Consider the following 20,151-nt stretch of genomic DNA (forward strand, 5'->3'; position numbering starts at 1 on the left):
ATTATTTCACTACAGAAGAAAAGAGAGGTCATTTCTGCTCCCCACTTTGAAGAGGTGGCTTTAATTTTTGTGCTGTGATTCACTGACGGTTTTTTCCCTCCTTTTTTGAATCTCCAATCAAAATTGGAGAAATAAGAAGAAATAACTGCTTTATGTTCACCCAGAGACCCATAAGAAAAGAGGCTTTGGCTAACTGTCAGTTAGACGTACTTCCATAAAAGTTTTTGTCACAAAACACCTGAAAATCTTTAAATCTGAAGGCGGATAAAGGTAGAAATGTGGGTAAACATGGTAACAGTCAAAGAACAAAGTGAGCACAGCCAATTTTATTATCCTTTTTTTTGGTTGTTTTTGTTTTCATACAGAAAGCCTGGGTTTAAATACAGAAGTGCTACAAGGAGGAGAAAACTCTCAAAGAAACATCAAAAGAAATATAACCTTGTATTTACATACTCCCCTGCTTTCAACCCTCTTATGTGCAATCTAGCACTCTCCAAAACACAGGAGATACACAGGAAGTCCATCTGTGCCTCTCGCTCTCTGACCGGCCAATCGGGAGTCGGCTTTAGATAACGGCATCAAGTAAAGTCACTTTCTTCAGGATTTTGCGACAGAAGTTGAGGAGAAAACGTCGTTGAAAAACAGACACATGACCTACTTGAACGCTGGAACGGAATGCTGATATCATAAGGAGACAAGCTACCTAGTTAAAAGCTCTGCAGTTCCCCCAACAAAAGCTGGGTTGTTTTTTTCTCGTCCTAAAATCCACGGGAACAAATGACACACACAGTAAAGGAGAATCCATCGCAACGGGATGGTGGGGGACGGTCACAGTCCACCGATAGAGAGTCCTTGTGTCCTGTAGTCACTATCCGTCTTGCCGATCCGTTTATCTGATCTGTAGACACCGTCGACTCCCACTGAAAGCTCGCTTATCCTGGTTAGGTTGGGCGCTTGGGGAGGGGTGTCAAGGAGGGAGCACAGGTGGGAAAAACCCTCGTGGGGGGTTTGGGGGTACAGCATCCCACTAGCGATGACCGTTCGGCTGGAGGTTCCCTGACGTTCCTGGGATTTTTGGCTGAGGACGTTTGAGGAGGGCAGGGAGGGACGCTACAGAACACAGTACCTTGGGATCAAGGATTGGCTAGAGTCCCTACAGGGAGTATATTTAGAAGGGGTAAATTTAAGAATGGCGCCTCGTTGTGGGCAGTTCTGTCGAAGCGGGGGGGCTGGGTGGATTGAAAGCTCGGGGCACTATGATTGTTTGAGGCGCTTTCGGGGTGGGCCCAGGAAAGGGCACTGAGCCGACGCCAGGGAACGATACGCCTCGGCGACCAGGTGAGGATGAGACGCCACCATGGACTTCCAGCCGGATGTCTCCATCACATCTGATGCATGGCTGAGAGAGAGAAAGAGCGAGAGAGAGAAAGAGCGAGAGAGAGAGAGAAATCATTTTTAGACACAATGTACACTTGTTCGCATGTTGTCCTCGATCTGCTTCCACCGCGAGGGGGCCAAACTGCACTATCACGCACAACAATGGCCTTTAACGACATTTACCATGCGCCTGAGTGGGTTTCGCTGGTGTGTACGGCGTGTCCGCTACCTCACCCCGCCAAACTCTCGCCCTTAATTGCAGTACAAGACCAGGATTTGGCAGGAAGCTCGGTCCTGCGAACGCATTTACCCCCGAAAACATGCTTAAGGTCGATCGAAGGACTACTGTCCTGATACTTTACGCCGGGAATGTAGACTTGAGCGGTGAAAAGCACACAACTAGACATAAACCTGAACAGTTTCTAACACGTGCAGCCTGTTTTGTAGCTGTTACTGTTTTATTTTTGTCAAGAATTGTTCTGTGCCAGGATGAAGGCTGTAAGTGCTCCAGCTCAACCCAGCATGCTCCAGTCAAAGCCCTCCAGCAGTTCCTCAACAGATCAATAGCTAAACTATTACTCTGCATGGAGCCGCACGGCCCCCAGGAGAGCGCAAGACGCTCATAAACAAATAAAAGAAAAACGGTGATTGTGAACATACAATCGTTTTTACAGCCTGGGAAACCAAAACACCACCGGCTGAGGGATTTTGGTGGATGCTGGAAAGGTTGCATTCCTGGCAACCGGATTTCACACATCAGTGCAAATCAGACACGTGTTTTAAAAACAATTGTTTCTATTCATTTATGCTGTTTCCAAAAAAAAAAAAATTAAGCCACAAAACAGCTGCACATAATGTAATGTGGTTAAAGAGCAGGCATGCTTTTGGCATCCCAAAAGACAATGGAAGGAATGCGCACGATTCCTGTGATTATGGTCACATCAACTGTAATGTTATTTTGCCTGTGCGGCTCCATCAAGCACAAATCTGCCATCGTGTAGTGAAGCAATGCTGCTCTCAATGGGTCTTTAAAACCCACTAAACAAAACAATCATAAGAGCTGGATTAAAAACATCCTACGTCGGATTTACATTATTTATTGAGCTGAAGATGTACATTAGTCCAGTCTCGTCTTTATTTATAATTAGTAACTCTGATTGGTACCTGGTGGACAGAAACAGACCGAATCTCATAGAAAACTTGTTTTTAAATCAAACACCAGCAAAGATGCTTTTGTGAAGCTGGTGATAACATTTCTTAAAAGAAAAAAAAACGTGTCTAAAACTATTTTTGGGTGGTTACACAGCAGAAACGTTGTGTGGGACTAGAAGTGCACGTGGATACTGAGTGATCTTTGCGGCTTGTGTTGTTGATATTGTGGTTGCTGAATGAATGTGCATTAGAAAGAGAGAGAAAGATAAAGAGATACAGACAGACAGAAAAAGACAGATAGAGAGAGTGAAAGGAAGAAAGGAAGAAAGGGCGAAAGGAAAAGCGGGAGAGACTATCAAAGACAGAAAAGGACCTACAACAAAGAGAGGAAAAAAGAGGGAGACAGACAGGAAAGAAGACAGTGAAAAAGTGAGAGCGAGTAATAGAGAAATAGAGAAAGTCCCCGAGAGAGAGAGAGAGAGAGAGAGAGAGAGAGAGAGAGAGAGAGAGAGAGAGAGAGAGAGAGAGAGAGAGAGAGAGAGAGTGTAATGGGTCAGGGAAGAAGTAAATCCGAGATTTTGAATCTTGAGAGGGGGAAAAGAGAAAGAAAGGGAAAGAGCCAATGAAAGATGCAGCAAGAGAGAGAGGCAGAGACACAGAGAGACATTAAGAGACAGAAAAAGAAAAAAGACACACGTTGGAAGACAGAAAAGGACCAACAGAAAAAAAGGAGACAGTGAGAGAGCGAGGGAAAGCATGCTGAGGAAAGTGGAGCATGGAGAAGCAACACATACTTGCATCAGCTAGATTGTAAAAATGAAAGAAAAACAAAAAAAAGAAAGTGCTGCATTACAGCTACATGGTGGTGGATGGAAAGGTTAATCACATGAGTGGGAAATCTAAATAAGGCCTCAGTCAGATGGAACTGGCGGGACTGAACCAACCACTGTACCACAACCAGCATGCGCTTTGTACAAAATTACCTTAAAGGTTAACGTTTATCTACACTTTATAGCTCCTGTGAGGTGGGAGGTCGGTGAAGCATGCTGGAAAATGGATGTGATGGAAAAGGACAGAGGTCGGCTTGAACGTGATGGTAGGGGAAAAAAGAAAGAAAGAAAGAAAATAAAAAAAATCAGTCACTCACTAGTTGATGAAGTCGACGGCTTGGGTTTTAAGCTGATCGGCGCTGTGCAGGTCAGCCAGAATCAGGATCTCGGCAGCGTTCTCCACAGATAGACTCGTACACAGGGCGTCCTCACACATCACCTTCAAGCGCTCCAGAGCATACTGCACACACACACACACACACACAGATGTGTCATGTAGAAATCCAAACCCCAAATAAAACAGCAATGTGGCTAATAGCTTCCCGTTTACTATACATGTTCACAACAACAGGTTGTAGAGACCTACAACAAAAAAATTATTTCAGCATCAATCAGAGAAGAGAAACTCTTACAGGACCTGTTAATTAGAAGCGATTTTTAATAATCTGATCAATAGATCGATTCAGATGAACCTACATCAAGTGATGTAAATTAGAGGTCGAACGGTTTTACAGAAATCGATAGTTTAGGTTGGATCGTACTTTCCAAAACACGAATAATCACCCGGTCAACAATTGTTTCTTTGGATTCCTCGATAAAAAAAAATACCACCATGTAAAATAGTATATTTACTTTATAACAAAAAAGTTACAAATAAAAAAATACGGTACTAAATTATGAAAATTCTAAATGAAACGTGAATAGATTAATAATTATATCAATAAATACTGAGATAAATTAAAGGCATGCATTTAAACTGAAACAAAAAGCAACACAATTAATAAAAGATTCAGATTAATAAAAACAGTTACATCCAAAATAAATAATAATAAATAAAAAACCCCGCTTCAAATAAACAGCACGTGACTTCAGTGAGTTGCCTCTAGAGGCTGCTCTCATATTGGATAAAGCAACCCGGAAAAACTAAATTGATATTTACACACAGTTCCAGGAATCAACTATATATGCCAAATAATCTGCAAAACCAATGAATAGGTCGACCTCTAATAACAATATCTGAATTCGATTATCAGGGCTTATAGAGATATAAATAATCCAACTGTGCATAGAAACCATCAGTAATATCTAATCCCTTAAGCTATTCCTTAAAAAGTTTTTTTTTTTGCTGCAACAATGCCACTTCTTTTATATATATATAAAGAAAAAAAAAAAAAAAAAAAATACACGTGCAAGCACACGTGAACACGCATACACGAGACGTTCAGAGAGTTCCAAATAAAAGCATGCAATCTCCCCAAAGACTCGGTCTGTCCTTTAACTGTCATCCAAAACACACAGAGACACAGAAATGAAAAACTATTGCCAAAACAGAACGTGTGAGGAGCTTCAGGATGTTTCCTGACAAGAGAATGCACCATCAGTACACACTAAAACTGTAAAGAATAGCCACAGGGTCCTCAAAAACACACAAACACACACACAAACACACACACTTTAGCAAGACAAGCAGCATTATGAGTGGTGCATTGAATAGGCTGATGTTATAAAGCTGCACAAGGCCAAAAAAAGCTGATAAAATGTATAACAAAAAAAAATACAAATGAAGGACCGATGTAATAAAGCTATGAACAATGCGAGTGTGAGGTGCTTATGCGATGGAAACCTTTCAAAAGACAGGCCACATCAGTTCTGCTCAGAATGGGATTCTCATATTCGGTTTTATTTAACAAAACAGGAACATTGTGTGCCTCTGTTGTGTAATAGACAGACTGAAAGAGATAAAGAGAGACAGAGACCTTGTCAGCAGCAGCAAGCAGGTCGTCGGCCATCTTGTCCAGGTTGGGTGCTTTGCCGGTGTAGATGAAACACATCATCTCCTTAAACACTTCGGGCTCCACGTCGTTGATCTCCACTCGGTTCTGCGAAACACAGGAGCGTCAAAATGTTCATATTGTTCATCAGCACCACAGCTGCCTTCTGTCTATCGAACAGTTTTTCCACTGGTCAGAATGGTTGGTAAACTCATTGTCTCAGTCAATTAATGTTCGTTTAATTATTTAATCGTATTAGTCTGTGTGTAATCTGTTACTATAGCAACGAGTGTATAAACATAAACCTTTTGCTCGTGTGACAGCCATCCGAGCTGCGCAATTACACGCAGAAATATACCCCAGTCACCCGACCAATCAGATTTGAGAATTTATTCATGAGATCCTGATTCAAAGATCTTTTGGCTCCCAGATTAATTGTTTCTTTTTTCTTTTTTTTAATTACCACCATGTTTTGACTGTTGCAAGTCTAACTGAAAAACACAATATTATGACAGGTGAAGCAACCAACACAATGTTATGGCTGATCGGTGTATATAAAACATCATACTACATAACAGTCCTCAGGGCCAAGTGACGAACCAAATACAGCAGAAAACCTGCTAAAAGGAACTTTAAATGTCTCATCCTACACAACCGTTACCACATTGACAGCATTATCAATTCACACACACAGCAATCAAGGCATTAGCCAGCCTGATACGATCAATCGGAAACCAACACACCCATCATCCCCTCATTTCAGGCGGGGAAAAAATTTTTTAAATCAACATCAGTGACTGGTCACATAGGAAACACATACCAATCTGACACAAGGACATGTTCTCTCTGACTCAAGTAATAAAAACAAGAAACAAACCACTATTTTCTTTCTACTCTTTTTCTTCTGCCAGGTTGATTTCATAGAATTAATCCTGCTCTCTTTCTCTCTCTTTCTCTCACCTCAGGCCACTTCACTGTAGCAGCATTTTATCGCTCTCCGCTGTGCTAACAGCCACCCAGCACCTTTTTCCTGCTCCGCCTGGGAACCAATTACAATCCTGCTTTATCCGAAGCACGCCGACCCGCGCAACATGACTGAGGTCAACACAATAGAGCTCCAGTCTAAGCGTGCACGCGCACACCCTTCTGCTGTGACTAAGCAAAAAGGAAGAGTGAAAAACAAGTCTATAAAACCCACAAACGTAAATTAAGTTCACACTTTTTCAAATGAAAAGGTCAAAGCGAGGCCTCAGTCACACAGTCATTCATCAACATCTAACTAACAACGAGAACCGCACGGTAAAAAAAGACACGCACACACACACACACACCTCGGTTGCCACAATTATTCTTGAGTTGACGGCCTTTGAGAACAACAGAGAGAAAGAAAGAGATGGCGAGGTGTACGAGGGTATGACATGACAAGGAGCAGTGAGAGTGTTTATAGCTAGTTGGATGAGGGATGGAGCAAGAAAGAGACTGAAGTAGAAGAAAACATGTTATAGAGACAGACAGAAAAGAGAAAAAGAAAAAAGGTGAAACACTAAGAGCAAGAAGTAGAGAGGAGACAGAGAGAAGGGAAAGAAGGGGAAAGCGGAGCAGGAAAAAAATTAAAGTTTGGTAGAGGGACCAAGAGGAAGAGAGACATGGGGAGGAGAGACAGAAGAGAGGAGAGAGCGAGAGAGATGGGGTAGAGGTAATTCAAAAATGACAGGAAAAGAAAGGAGTGAGAGGAGAAATATATGCAGACAGACATAGAAGAAAAAGAAAGAGAATGAAACATTTTAAGTGAGTGTCAGAGTGAGTACAAGGGATAGACCGAGTTAAGGGAAGTATTTCTTCTCTTTTTACCCCTTAGATAGATAGAGAGAGAGAGAGAGAGAGAGAGAGAGAGAGAGAGAGAGAGAGAGAGAGAGAGGGATGGATGGATGGATGGATGGATGGATGGATGGATGGATGGATGGATGGATGGAGGGAGGGAGGGAGGGAGGGAGGGAGGGAGGGAGTAGAAGAAAGAGTGATAAGCAGACAGACAGAAAGGTAGATAGAGAAAGAGAGAGTGTGTGTGGGATGCTGGAACCTGTTAAGGGTGAACATCCCTTTAACAAACAAGAGGAAATGCCTTCAAAAAAATAAATAAAAAAATAAAAAATAAATTATTTTTCTCCAGCCCCAAATCTAGACCATCTGAAAATGTAATAAAAAAACAAGGTGATGAAATTCTAGGAAAGAGGAAAGCAGAAAAAGATGAGAGGAGAGAGTGTGTGTGTGTGTGTGTGTGTGTGTGTGTGTGTGTGTGTGTGTGTGTGTGTGTGTGTGTGGCACAGTGACCCAGCGGTTTGTGAGCGGAGGGAAAGTGTAGGGAGAAAATAGAGAAATCAGGAAGCGTGTCAGTGAGGGGATAATAGTGGATGCTGCTGCGTCAGGGATGAGGGGGTTATAAAAAAATGGCACAGACATTACAATGAGGCTCACAACATATTATTTTTACTGCCAAGATCCTGAAAGGTATTAACATTTACAGCTCAGCTCACCTAACATACTCCTGTGCTTTAGTGACTCTACAACAGCAAAGCTGCACGGATTTCTCCTATCATGTGCCTCATCCTCCTGGCGTTTCCCACCGCTGCTCCGTCGCACAGGATTATTGGCTATACAGCACGTATAGGACAGAACAGGTTAATTGTAACCCTCCTTTTAAATGTTAGTTGCTGATTCCTGAAAGCATCATGTGTCAGACACACTACTTCATTTATTACCAATGCTAAAATCATTCAAAAAGATTACAAATTGTAATCGTGGGTTATTTTGGATAGATTTGGAGGATACGACACAATGGATTCATACTAATGCTACATGCTTCTGACTGTTACGGTACGTGTCTCGGTAGATCAGACCCCGGATGCAAACATGCCTAAAAACTAGGGCAGTAACGGTTCCTCGAATTATTCGAGAATTAATTCCGTTTGGTCCATTTAACAAAACACGGAACACTGTGTTTCCCACGGGCAATTATTAGTGGCGCACCACCCGCTGATCTCTGGAGCGCTCAGGACAGGTAACAGAAGCATGGATTAAAAATGGAGGATCTGCGAGAAAACAGCAAAGGGACGATGAGAAGAAAAAAACGCCATTAGGGACGATGAGAAAAAAAAAAAAAAAACGGCATTAAGTTTGGGATCATTTCACCTTAAAACAAAGAAAACACCGAACAGTGCGGTTACCGTTTTTAAAGTAATTGGAAATAAATTTTGATGTGTTTATTTGTATACAGTGCCACGTAGAGCAGAGGAGTGGAGCACGTTCGGCGATAAACACGCGGATTTAGCGCGTGGAAAATTTCAAGCAGCTTTTCTGGAGACAAGTAAACCACATCGCTATACTGTGCGAGATTTAATAAATAAATACAATAAGTGAGAATAATTAAGATTTTTATTAAACTAATCGTTTTTTACACTACGTGGCCACTGCGGAGGGATTTCTTTTAACGCAACTGTATTTGTATTTTGATGTAAAAATGGCTATTAATTGCACTAAATTGGTTTAGTTTTTTCGCTGAAATTCTAGCGTTCGATTTTAGCAATAAAAACGTACAATTTTCTCGAAAGAAAAACAAATGACGGTCGTTTTAAGAGACCCGTCTGATTTTCTCGCTCTTATTTAGTATCGCTCTTCAATACAGAAAAAGCACTAATCCGATGACTCGATTAATCGATGGAATAACCGTTTGAATACTCGATTACACAAATAATCGATCGCAGCAGCCCTATTACAAACGTATAAAACAAAATGTTTGCAGGTTCTGCATGAAAACGTTTCAGTTGCCTGGATGAATGTAAATATATACACTATATGGACTTTTCCAGCCCTATGTGGTTCGTTCCCGAACTGCACACGATTGAACATGATGTCTTTGGACGCACTAGAATAAAAGTTTCTGTTCACTTGTACGACGATACCACTGTGCACTAGAGCAGCTCCATGAAGATCTGCTGTGCATCAGGGATGGTAATATTCAGCCATTTGCATCGGGAATAAGTTGGCATTTGTATCACGGTGCATGGTTTTTAACATATTTGTGTCACTAAAAATAGGAATTGTTTATATATAATAATTAGTAGATGCCTTTTTCATTTAGACAGTGCCCAATATTTTAGATGTAGACCGATTTCTCCTCGCTAAACTGCTGCTACATGAGGATGACGCATCAACACTATGGGGACTGAGGCGTGTCCTGAGAGGCACACAGAATTCAGATTAACATGGCAGAGGTAGAGCTGCATCTTCCTGGAAACAGAACAGGAAAAGAACATCTGGTTTATTTAAGTTTTTTTTATTTTTATTTTATTTGCTCTACAAAAAGACTGTGTGTGAAAGAATCTGAAGGCAAAGTAAATTGATGATTTGCTGTCTGTTTCAACTAAAGAAATAAAAACTATCTGTGCCAGATTGAATTGTACAGCGTCATATTGTTTTCACTGCATAGGCAGCTGCTTCATATGTATCTTTAATGCACTGCATTGTTTGTGAGGTCAGACGCTGATGTTGGATGAGAAGGTGTTCGATCGGGTTGAGGTCAGGACTCTGTGCAGGTCGGTGAAGTTCTTCCACACCAAATCTCACTCATCCATGTCTTTATGGATCTTGCTTGGGTCGTCCCCAAACTTTTCCCACAAAGTTGGGAGCATTTAATTGTCCAAAATGTCTTGGTTTGCTGGAGCATTAAGAGTTCTTTCAGTGGAACTAAGCGGCATGTTTGGAAGTGATTGGAACACCTGAACTGGAATGATTTGGATGGGTGACTACTTTTGGCAATAAAGTGCATCATTTTCATCACAAGACTCTTTGCTTAATAAACTCAGTTTATGTGAAAGGCACTGTTACACTCAGCACACCCTTCTATTAATAGAATGACATTAATGAGTCAAACACTGATGTCTAGTCAAATTATCATGAGCCCAAAACCTTCATTTTGACTACTTAAAAAAAAAAAATATTACAATTAAAGCCACGGGTATTGTTGCAAGTTAGAGTCTGGAGTCTCTTCTATCATGTATTACCCTGAAAACGATGCTGAACTGTAGTTTCCACCGAGCAGCAACCAAAACAAATTTCAAAACGAAGCACGCGCTCTACCCTGATTGGTGGTTTGCTGTGTGATGGACCAGTTTCTATCAACCCGTAAATAAAAAGGAACGACTGAATTAGCAAAAAGTAATTGAGTAAAAAGTACCATATTTGACTTTGAAATGTAGTGAAGTTAAAGTCTCCCCAAATGGAAATACGTCAGTAAAGTACAGATACGCCAAAAAGCTACTCAAGTACAGTAACAAACCCGTTAACATAGTTACTGTACACCACTGTTTGGAATGTTAGGTTTGAAATCACAGGTGATCAGATGTCCACAAACTTTTGTCCATATAATGTGTGTATAAATACAAATAGTGTAGATAAGTGAAGCGAGAGAAGTATTTATTTATTTATTGTTTTCTTGTCGCATTTAAGGCAGAGCCGCGTGTGGCAAGTGTGATAAGAGTGTGGCGTTAGTGTGTGGCTAACGATAAAAATAATGCCTGGAAAAGAAACTCTATCCATTTCATCGAGTCAAATTCATAGCCATAAACTAATTACTGTTCTATATGCATTAAAAGTTAAATTGCGTATCCAGACTTTTATAACTAAAGTTTAAGTAAATGAGATCTTTTTTTTTCTTTCTTTCAATATGAAGCATGCATTTGCGTACCATAAACTCTTTACGTGGTTTATTTTTCGTGTTTTCCTTGAACACCCTCGCCGTTTTTATTTTACATATAGTATATTCATTTATTTTTAACAACACTGGCAGATATGAACATTTCATCGTGTCAGTAACACATGGTTAAGACGTGTGACTGAACAGGAATGATAATCGGTGTTAACGGGTTACGGGTGAGAGCATGCGTTTCTTGCCGGAAAAGCAGGAGGTGTTATATATATATTATATATATATATAATATAAATAAAACCATCCAGTATGTAAGGGACAAAACACAGCAGGTGATACTAAATAAGAGAGAGAAAAAAAAGCGCCATATCCAGTGCCACATCCAGTGTGTCTGGTTTTTCAAGATGAATTGATTTTATGTAGTGATAACGAGCTCGGTTTCTCTTTTCAAATGTTCCCTCAATTCGAGATCTCTGACCTTAATAAAAATTATTTAGTAAAACAAGTCTGAGACACAAAACTGAGCTTTTGAATGGTTTCACATCTTCAACGTTCAAATGGAATATTTGGCAACAATGTATAGTAGTACATACTGTACAGTACGTGTTTAATTAAAGACTCAACACTGGTTCATTAAGTACGAGTAGACGGACTGGAAAATGCAGAGTATCTGGAGGGGGGGCACACATAAAGCTGAAGTTTAACATGATTGAACGCGATTAACATTTGAAAAAACGCACAATCCCTTTCTAACATTAGAGAGATGTTTTAAATGAATCTGTACAAATGCGGTAAAAAAGGGGAGATTGTGCGTTTAAAATTGACCCTTAATTTGGGAACCCCAGCAATCCCGATTCTGACTGAATTCATCTGAAAATTTCTATATAACAATATTTTATACTTTCTTTTTTTGTACTCCATTTCTCTTTCTAGCTACATGTTGGACAGTTGTATGAATGTGTACATGACGTAGTTTCTGGAGGAGGAACTGCATAAAGAGAACATGGCGTATATTAATGTACGGCGCTACGAAGAACTGTGTCGATTCACCAAACGCAGCTACACGACGTCCGACGTGTAGAGGCGTGGGGACGGCACGCGTTTCCACTAAAGACAGATTAGCGAGGCACTCCTGCGCTGCAGGACGACTAAGTGACTTCTTACAATTACACTTGATCGTCTTAGAAGTGTTTAAATGAAGCTCTGCATCTTCTACTGCGTCCTACACTGTGGGGGCTTTGTTCCCTTCTCTGAAGTTTAATGAGAGAATAAAAGCCAGACAAGGCAACTGAGAGTCACAGAAAGAGAAACAAGCAGGAAAGAAGTTTTTTTTTTAATTATTATTATTTTATATATAAACTATTTAAATAAAAATAAAATTATAAACATACCTTTTTGCTTTCCTCCATTTCATGCTCGAACATGGCGCTGAAAACAGGAGAGCGAGCTGAAAGAGAGAGAAGCAAAAATTCAGTCAAACAAGCTTTAAAATATCGTCGGTTCTAATCATCAGCCTTGCCAGGGAAAAAAAAAAAAAACAGAGCGTGCACATTAAACGTAAGACGAATTCGAAAATGGCTAGCTGTTTCTGGATGAAGAAGAAAACGAGACGCCATCTTAGATCATCACCCTGCTCTGACCTGAGACTGCCATCTGGTTGCACCTCTAATTACCATAATAAGAGAGAGCAAATCCTTCATCATTCCTAGGAGAGAGGGAGGAATGAAAGAAAAAGAAAAAATAAATCATATGGGACCCGCGGCCATATGTTCAAATTCGGCACGACAGCACAAAGCGAAGCGATAGAAAAGGACATTTTATATAATTGCTGTCACATGGTGAAATTCAGACATTAATACTGGAGATTTTTCTAGCATTTTAAAGTACAACAATTCTATTTAACATCACAGATACCGGGAGAGATGGCATCTGATTGGGTGAGGGGGGGCGGGGGGGAAATTATAATAATAATCACCATGTGTTTGTACTGAGGTTGCAAAGAGATGGGAAATTTCTGGTAAATTTCCCGAAACTTCATCTGGGTCTAAAACTTACCAGGAATTTATGGCAACTTAAAGGGAATTATTTAGAAATTTTGGAAAATTTAAATAAACTATCATATACAAATATAAACATTTTATTTGGTCACAAGCTGGCATGCAATTTAAACTAATACAGATTTAATTAAAAAAAAATTACATTGTTAGTATCCATTTGTTGCACAACAGCTCATACACAGCACAAGGAAGTTTCAAGTATAGACTTATGTCATATTTATGTAATTTACGTGGGGACTCGCCAAGATGCACAGTGTGTGTGTGCAGGATTTGCACAGTGTGGGAGAGATGCACAGTGTGTGTGTGTGTGTGCAGGATTTAAGAAATGATGTTATTTTGCGGAGGGATGCAAAGTGCATGCAGGGGGTGTGGCCTCAGTAACCCTGCAGTAAGTGTGCTGTGTGATTGATAATTGTGCATTAAATCTGGTTGTGTTAACCAAAAGATTTCCCCACTACATTTTATTTCCCGGTTATAAGTTAACCTGCAATTTTGTCATTTCCCAGTTTATTCCTATTCATTCCCATGGAAAGTTCCCAGTTATAAAAAATCCCCGGAACTCTGCAACCCTTAGTTTGTACCACGCTAAACAGTATTGTTTTGTTAAGTTTGTTCCAAGTGGAGCATCTGCATGTACACCTCAAGGTTTAACATTTGGTTTGCTACGAGATGCTTTTCTGCGCATCACGGTTAAAGGGTGTGCATTCGTGTTACCACAGCCTTCATGTCCACCTTTAGTCATTCACACACACCCAAAGCCTCAGTTTATTAAAGAAAGACGTTTATGTTGGCACCTCGCAGTTGAAATTTGGTAGACCTGGCTGTTTTTTGTTTTTTACCGAATATTTGGCTCAGGTAGAAATAGGGTGACTGTGTGTTGCGGAGTTAGAGCTGTATAAAAAATTATCTATCAATTTCCTGTATTGTTTTTACAAAGTTTTACACAATTTTTTTTTTAAGCACCATATAGCTATAGGTGCTGATTTTTACACACTTCTTTTCTCAAGAAATGAAGACGACCATGTTCTTCATGCCATGGCATTCCACCATAACTAGAGGTCAACCTGGGGTATGCTTTTCAATTAGGAGTTCCTTCTCCGATTACAGCGTGATGACAAATCAGTAGCCGTTCAGTATCAACATCAACAGCACCTTTAGATCATATAGATATTTCTTTGATCATATGTAGTTCTTCCTAAAGCTGCTAGATTTAAAGGCGCACAATTGTATAGGATGCCTTTAGGTGTGGTAGAACTACATTCTCCATCACTTGAACTAGGAGACCCTAACCCTAACTCAAGCTGACAATGCCCCGTGTACAAAACCAACTCCATGAAGATAAGGCTTATAAAGTTTGGACTGAATGATCTTGAGGGGCCTGCTATAAAGCTCTGACCTCACACTACATGAGTACCTGACTTTACTAACACCCTTGTGGCTGAATAACCACAAATCTCTACATCCACATGGAACATCTTCCCTAAAGAGTGGAGGTTTTTAAAACAGCAAATGAGGCTAAATGTAGAATAGGATGTTCTAATGAAATAAACCATTATTTCATGGTTGGGTGTCCACAACCTTTTGTCCATATATATTAATATGTAAAAAAATAAATAATAAAACTACATTGTTTACTGTTTGAGGAGGAAAACAAACACCTCACTTGTTGTTCTCATCAATTAAATCCATATCTCTGAGGTGAAATGCCACCTTTCTTTGCTAAAATCCCAACCCTCAGAGCTGCTCATCTCCATTTTTGCTGGGTTTTTGGTGTAGGAGGAGGTAGTAATCTGTAATAGCTGTAAATTTGGAAACGCAACAAGCCACATTTCTCAGCCTTCAGCTTCAGTCGTTTCCCTGAGATTCTCGCCATCGTTGAAATTCTTGCCGCTGTTTTCCTCACTGGAATCTGAGGTAACTAAATATTACAAAACGGCGATTACTCGCTGACGTCCAGTACACCACAGTTATTAAGCCCTTAAGCCAGTCATACAGAGAGGCTTCACCACAAACCCCAACCAGATCTCCTTCTGTCAATCATACAACGCATCTCTCCACCAGTCAATAAAAGCAGCTGCGGGATTCATGTTTTTTAATAAAACTCTCTGTGTGGCTGCGGTGTGAGCAACCAAAAAAAGAGAAAAACAACCTCTATATCATCACTGACTAAAATAATAAAAAACTCTATACACCAAACAGCAACGTGAGAAACGCAGCAGACCATCGGCTTTTAAAATAGATACAATTCCATAGCAGCTTGTTGATGCAAAGAAACCGCTCGTGCTGCCTGCAGGGTCAAACTGCATTATCCGTCTTTTAATCGGCAGCGTGTCAAGTTCGGGAAATAAATAAAGAATAAAATTACTATAAAGAAGTGCTAATGACGCTGATAATTGCAACGCTACAAAATCGTGTTATAGTTAAGGTTTTCACTCTGAAACTCGAGATAAGGCTAATCTTAGGCCTGCTTTTTTTTTCCCCTCCTCCTGCTGCTGATAGTGTCTGAATAGCAGGTGAAGTCTGGCACATTGCAGCCTGCTCTAATCACTGCAGCCTCTCACGGTGACTCGACCCGCTCTGACCGGCCGGCCCCTCGGCGATTAATGAGCCGCGAGCTGATACGGAGAGATAGCGAAGATGGCCTTAGCTGGGCCATGAATGAACGAGCGACATGCTGAGAGTAAGAGAGAAAAGCGACAGAGAGCGGCGGTAGAGGAATGAGGGACGGTGGAGCAGGAAGAAAAGGAGGAACAGTTTTAACTGGTTATTTCTTTAACTTTTATATAGGCGAGTACTATAGTGCAAAAGTCCCCCTGCAATGCAGGAGAGTACTGCAGGGGGGGATTTGAATAGTGCTGTTCATTTTTCATTCCGCTTGCGTGATATTCGTGTCCAGTCTGAACAGACGCGCAAGTGTGGACTATAGAGTGCATACTAGTTACAAGAAAAGAAAAAAAAACAGGTACGGCATTATCATTTATTTTAGAGCAATTTTGTGAATGACGAGGTTGCCTCAATCAACAAAATCCATCTTTGGCCCATTTTCTCAAAGGAATTATAATCCAACATGCAGTATTTAACTGGTCTTGAAGGCTCTCTTCATTATTATTACAAATGATTACAATAAAGTCACGGAAATTTGATGCTTCATAGACAACAAAGTATAGAGTATATGTTTCAGTTACGCAGTCTTCATTCATTCGTCCTTCTCCACCAAATGGGTTTGCATTCACTGTCTACACTATACGGTCACCAGACTATAAGATTAGTATTTGCTCTTCAAACATCCCGTTCCACATTTAGCCACCCACTCTCAAATAACCTCCACTCTTCTGGGAAGATGTTACGGAGTGTGATTGTGGAGATTTGTGCTCATTCTGCTACACAGGTGTTAGCAAAGTCAGGTACTGATGTAGGGTGAGGAGGCCTGGGGTGCAGTCAGCATGAAAAATTCATCCCAACAGTGTTCAAAAGGTTTGAGATCAGAGCTCTACAGCAGGCCACGAACACGTGTATAGCATATGGTCACGGAGCTGGCTTTGTGAACAGAAGCATTGTCATGCTGGAACAGGTTTGGGTCTCGTAGTTCAAGTAAAGGGAGAATTGAATTCTGTCCCAATACTTTTGTACTTATAGTGTGCACCAAAGTACCGCAAGGAAAATAGATTACGGCTTTATATTTTACAGCAACAAAATCCACCTTCAGTTCGTTTAAAAAAAATAATAAAAAATTGAAGTTTTCATATCAAGTGGCTTTGTATTCACTATTTATGCTGCCTACGTAGGACATGACATAACCTTGTTATGAATGCGGAAAAAAGTGGGCTACATTGAGACCAACTGCGATAATTGAACTGCGTGCGTGATTATCTTCATATTATTTTATATGGATGCTGAGGTCAGTTATGCATGTGTGAGAAATGTGCATTTATTCCCAGTTCTTCTATTAAACCAAGTGTTTAGGCCAAAAAAAAAAAAAAGAATGTTTTTGAGAAATACATTTGCAATTGCGAGTTACAAAAGGCAATTAATTAAAGTTGAACAGTCCAACGAGGTGTTCGTTTTGTTTTTTTATTCCAACAATAAAATCTGTTCTGCTAATATTGCGCAATATTGATTTTTTTTCCACATTAAAACAAAAATCTCGAACATGAATCAGCCATAAGAAATTAACACGCAGAGCTGCTCGTCTCCATTTTTTCATTTAGTTTGTGCAGTGTGCACAAGAGTAGCTATAGTGCAGTCACGTGCGCAGAAAAAATTAAACTTTCGTTTTCAGAAGCGTTCCAATAGCAGACATAATAAATATTTACATTCCGATTCAAACCATGAATATTCAGAAGAATTAAAATGCTGAACGAATACATTATTTCAGTAAATGCCCATATCGCATACTACTAATTATGAGTACCTGATGAGTGTGTGTGTGTGTGTGTGTGTGTGTGTGTGTGTGTGTGTGTGTGTGTGTGTGTGTGTTACCTGCTAGGATGGCTTTGTGTGCTTGGAACTCCTGGCCAGCGACGCACAGCGAGCAGTCAGTAAAGCGAGAATGTTCCCACAACCCGCCCAGTTCATCCGCCAGTCTGCAGTCCGGAACCTTCACCATGTTCATCGTGTTCTGTCCAGAAATGTTGACCGAGTCCTGCACCACACTCACCTAAACACACAAAAAAACCACAACACAACAGTTAATAAAAGCATCAATAATCCCCAATAGCCCTGTGGATCATCCTGCGCTGTATCCTTGACGATAAAGGCGTGTCCTTAGCTCTCGATTGGTAAACACTTCCTACGAGCTTCCAGACGTTCGCTCATCTGTTCAGAAGATCATATTTCAATCAAAACAACGGAGGAGCCTTGAGACGCTAAACTACAGGTACTCCAGAGGGACACTGGCATGTCGAACAAAGTAGATAGCTAGTTATCTCTTAATTTACACAAATTGCTTCCATTTGTTTGTGGCAAAAGTGTGTGTGTGAGAGAGAGAGAGAGAGAGAGAGAGAGAGAGAGAGAGAGAGAGAGAGAGAGAGAGAGGGGGGGGGGGGTGGCCACCATGCTGACTTTGCCACCTGTTCCTGCAGACAGCAAGCACATTCATTTATCTCTCTACAGGGCACACACACTTCAGCCCAGAAACACAACACACACGCATGCACATGAAGATCTCTCCCAAAAAAATATTAATAAATAAACAGATCAAAGTTGCTAACACTCTAAAATGCGATCGTGCGCACAAAAAAAATTCATACACCGATCGGGTAAGTAATAAAACGAAAAGTCATAATTGCGCGCACATTTACATGCTGCTTGTCGAGCCAACAGATGGAAGCTTTTTAATTCTTTTTTTTTTTTTTTTTACTCTGCTATAATTAAATTCTGTTCCTCACGGCTATCAGAAAAGAAAAAAAAGAAAAAAGGGGCTTTTTTTCCTCTAGAGAATTTGATGTCAGGCTAGTTTTACACCTGATCGACATCCCATAACGCACGGTTCATCATAGAAACGGGATCGCGCAAAAGCTCAAGGCGGACAACGTCTCGTCTTTCTCTCGCTCACGCACACTTTAAGAGAGTGAGAGTGTGAAGAGAGAAACAGAGAGGTGGAACATGCACAACTTGAAAACCAAACACACGCTCGAAGTGTAATGTGCTGACAGACTGACAGCGAAAGAAAAGGGGCGTGTGGGAGTAAAGAGTGGCACACAGGCAGAGGGGAAAAGTGCACCGCAAACAGGAAATTAAATGTCAAGGACCCTTGTATGTCCTTAATGGAGGACTAAATGTTCACCCCGGGAGAGGAGGGGGGTGAGAGAGAGTGAGAGAGAGAGAGAGAGAGAGAGAGAGAGAGAGAGAGAGAGGGAGAGATGTTAACAGCAATAAAAGGATCAGATGTGTCACGAAGAGAAGATTGATGAGAATGAAGCTTGCATTGTATTCCATTATTTCATCTTAACTGGTGGTTCCTTGTGTGGGCTTTTCGGAAATGACTGACAAGTTCCACCGCTGAAATGTTCGAATATGTGTGTTTAAGCTTGTGGAGGGTTCGATCGCCTGGAATCAAAAATCCCTATTTTTTCATAGCATGGTTACTGGAAACATTGCTTGGGGACTCCATGTTGACATGACGTAATGCTGCCAATCACTAATACACCCCCAAAGGAGGATCGAGACCACTTTTGCTTTGGCATTATTATGCAAATTGTGTCCATGGTGGTTCCCCACACGATTACACCACCTCCACCAGGCTGCTGCTCCAATTTCTGACCCTACCATCTGTATGTCTCAGGCTTTTTTGTCATCAAGTGACGAGGTTTGAAAAATCTGTGCCCACTGAACTTTCTGTTCTTGGCTGAGATAAAAAGGAACCAGACATGGAAAAATTCTCAGGGGCTCAGCAGTTATAGAAACACTCCCCCCACAGACAGAGCTATTCAGAATACATGTCTGATTGGAACATTAAGCAAAACTCGTGAGCTATAACTTTATGCATTGATGCTACATGATCTGATCGGGTTATTGCATGAATGAAAAGGTGTGATAAGTACAGAGGCTCCGAAAGCAGTATTTACTGATTGTAATAAATGCTGTTATTTTATGAGCGCACTGCTTAGAACGATCATATCTTACTGGACACCAGCTGTTGATGATAAACAGGATCGACTAACCCAGTTTCTGATAGAAAGTTGCTATATAGCTAGCCTACAGGAACTGAGATGTGGAGGTGAGGGGCGGTCTGCTGCAAATAGTTTAAAAAAATACAAAAATAAATAGTAATAATAAAAAGCATGGTGGTGGTAGCATCATGGTATGTGGCTGCATGAGTGCTGCTGGTACTGGGGAGCTGCTGTTCATTGAGGGAAACATGGATTCCAACATGTTCTGGAACATTCTAACGCAGAATATATTAAAGCAGCCCTCCTTTCAGAAACTGAGCCGAACGGCAGTTTTCCAGCATAATAATGACCCCAAACACACTGACAACTGTCTTGCTGAGGAAGCTGAAGGTGATTTAGTGGCCAAGTATGTCTCCTGAACCTTTGAGC

The 20,151-nt window shown here is 40.7% G+C and overlaps 1 protein-coding gene across 4 annotated transcripts in view; it reads right to left on the reverse strand.

Annotated features, from left to right (window-relative positions):
• Positions 1-311: 311 nt before the first annotated feature.
• Positions 312-20,151, reverse strand: part of spop (speckle type BTB/POZ protein) — a 105,131-nt gene continuing 85,291 nt past the window's right edge. For all 4 annotated transcript variants that reach the window (XM_083567406.1, XM_083567404.1, XM_083567405.1 and 1 more), the window contains 5 exons: positions 17,591-17,768; positions 12,446-12,501; positions 5,336-5,458; positions 3,677-3,819; positions 312-1,399 (listed from right to left, as the gene is read on the reverse strand). In XM_083567406.1, coding sequence (XP_083423532.1) covers positions 1,255-1,399; positions 3,677-3,819; positions 5,336-5,458; positions 12,446-12,501; positions 17,591-17,768 — 645 coding nt within the window. In that variant the 3' untranslated portion in view covers positions 312-1,254. The remainder of the gene's footprint in view (positions 1,400-3,676; positions 3,820-5,335; positions 5,459-12,445; positions 12,502-17,590; positions 17,769-20,151) is intronic.

This window comes from Silurus aristotelis (genome assembly GCF_946808225.1).
Source record: "Silurus aristotelis genome assembly, chromosome: 17".
NCBI lineage: Eukaryota > Metazoa > Chordata > Actinopteri > Siluriformes > Siluridae > Silurus > Silurus aristotelis.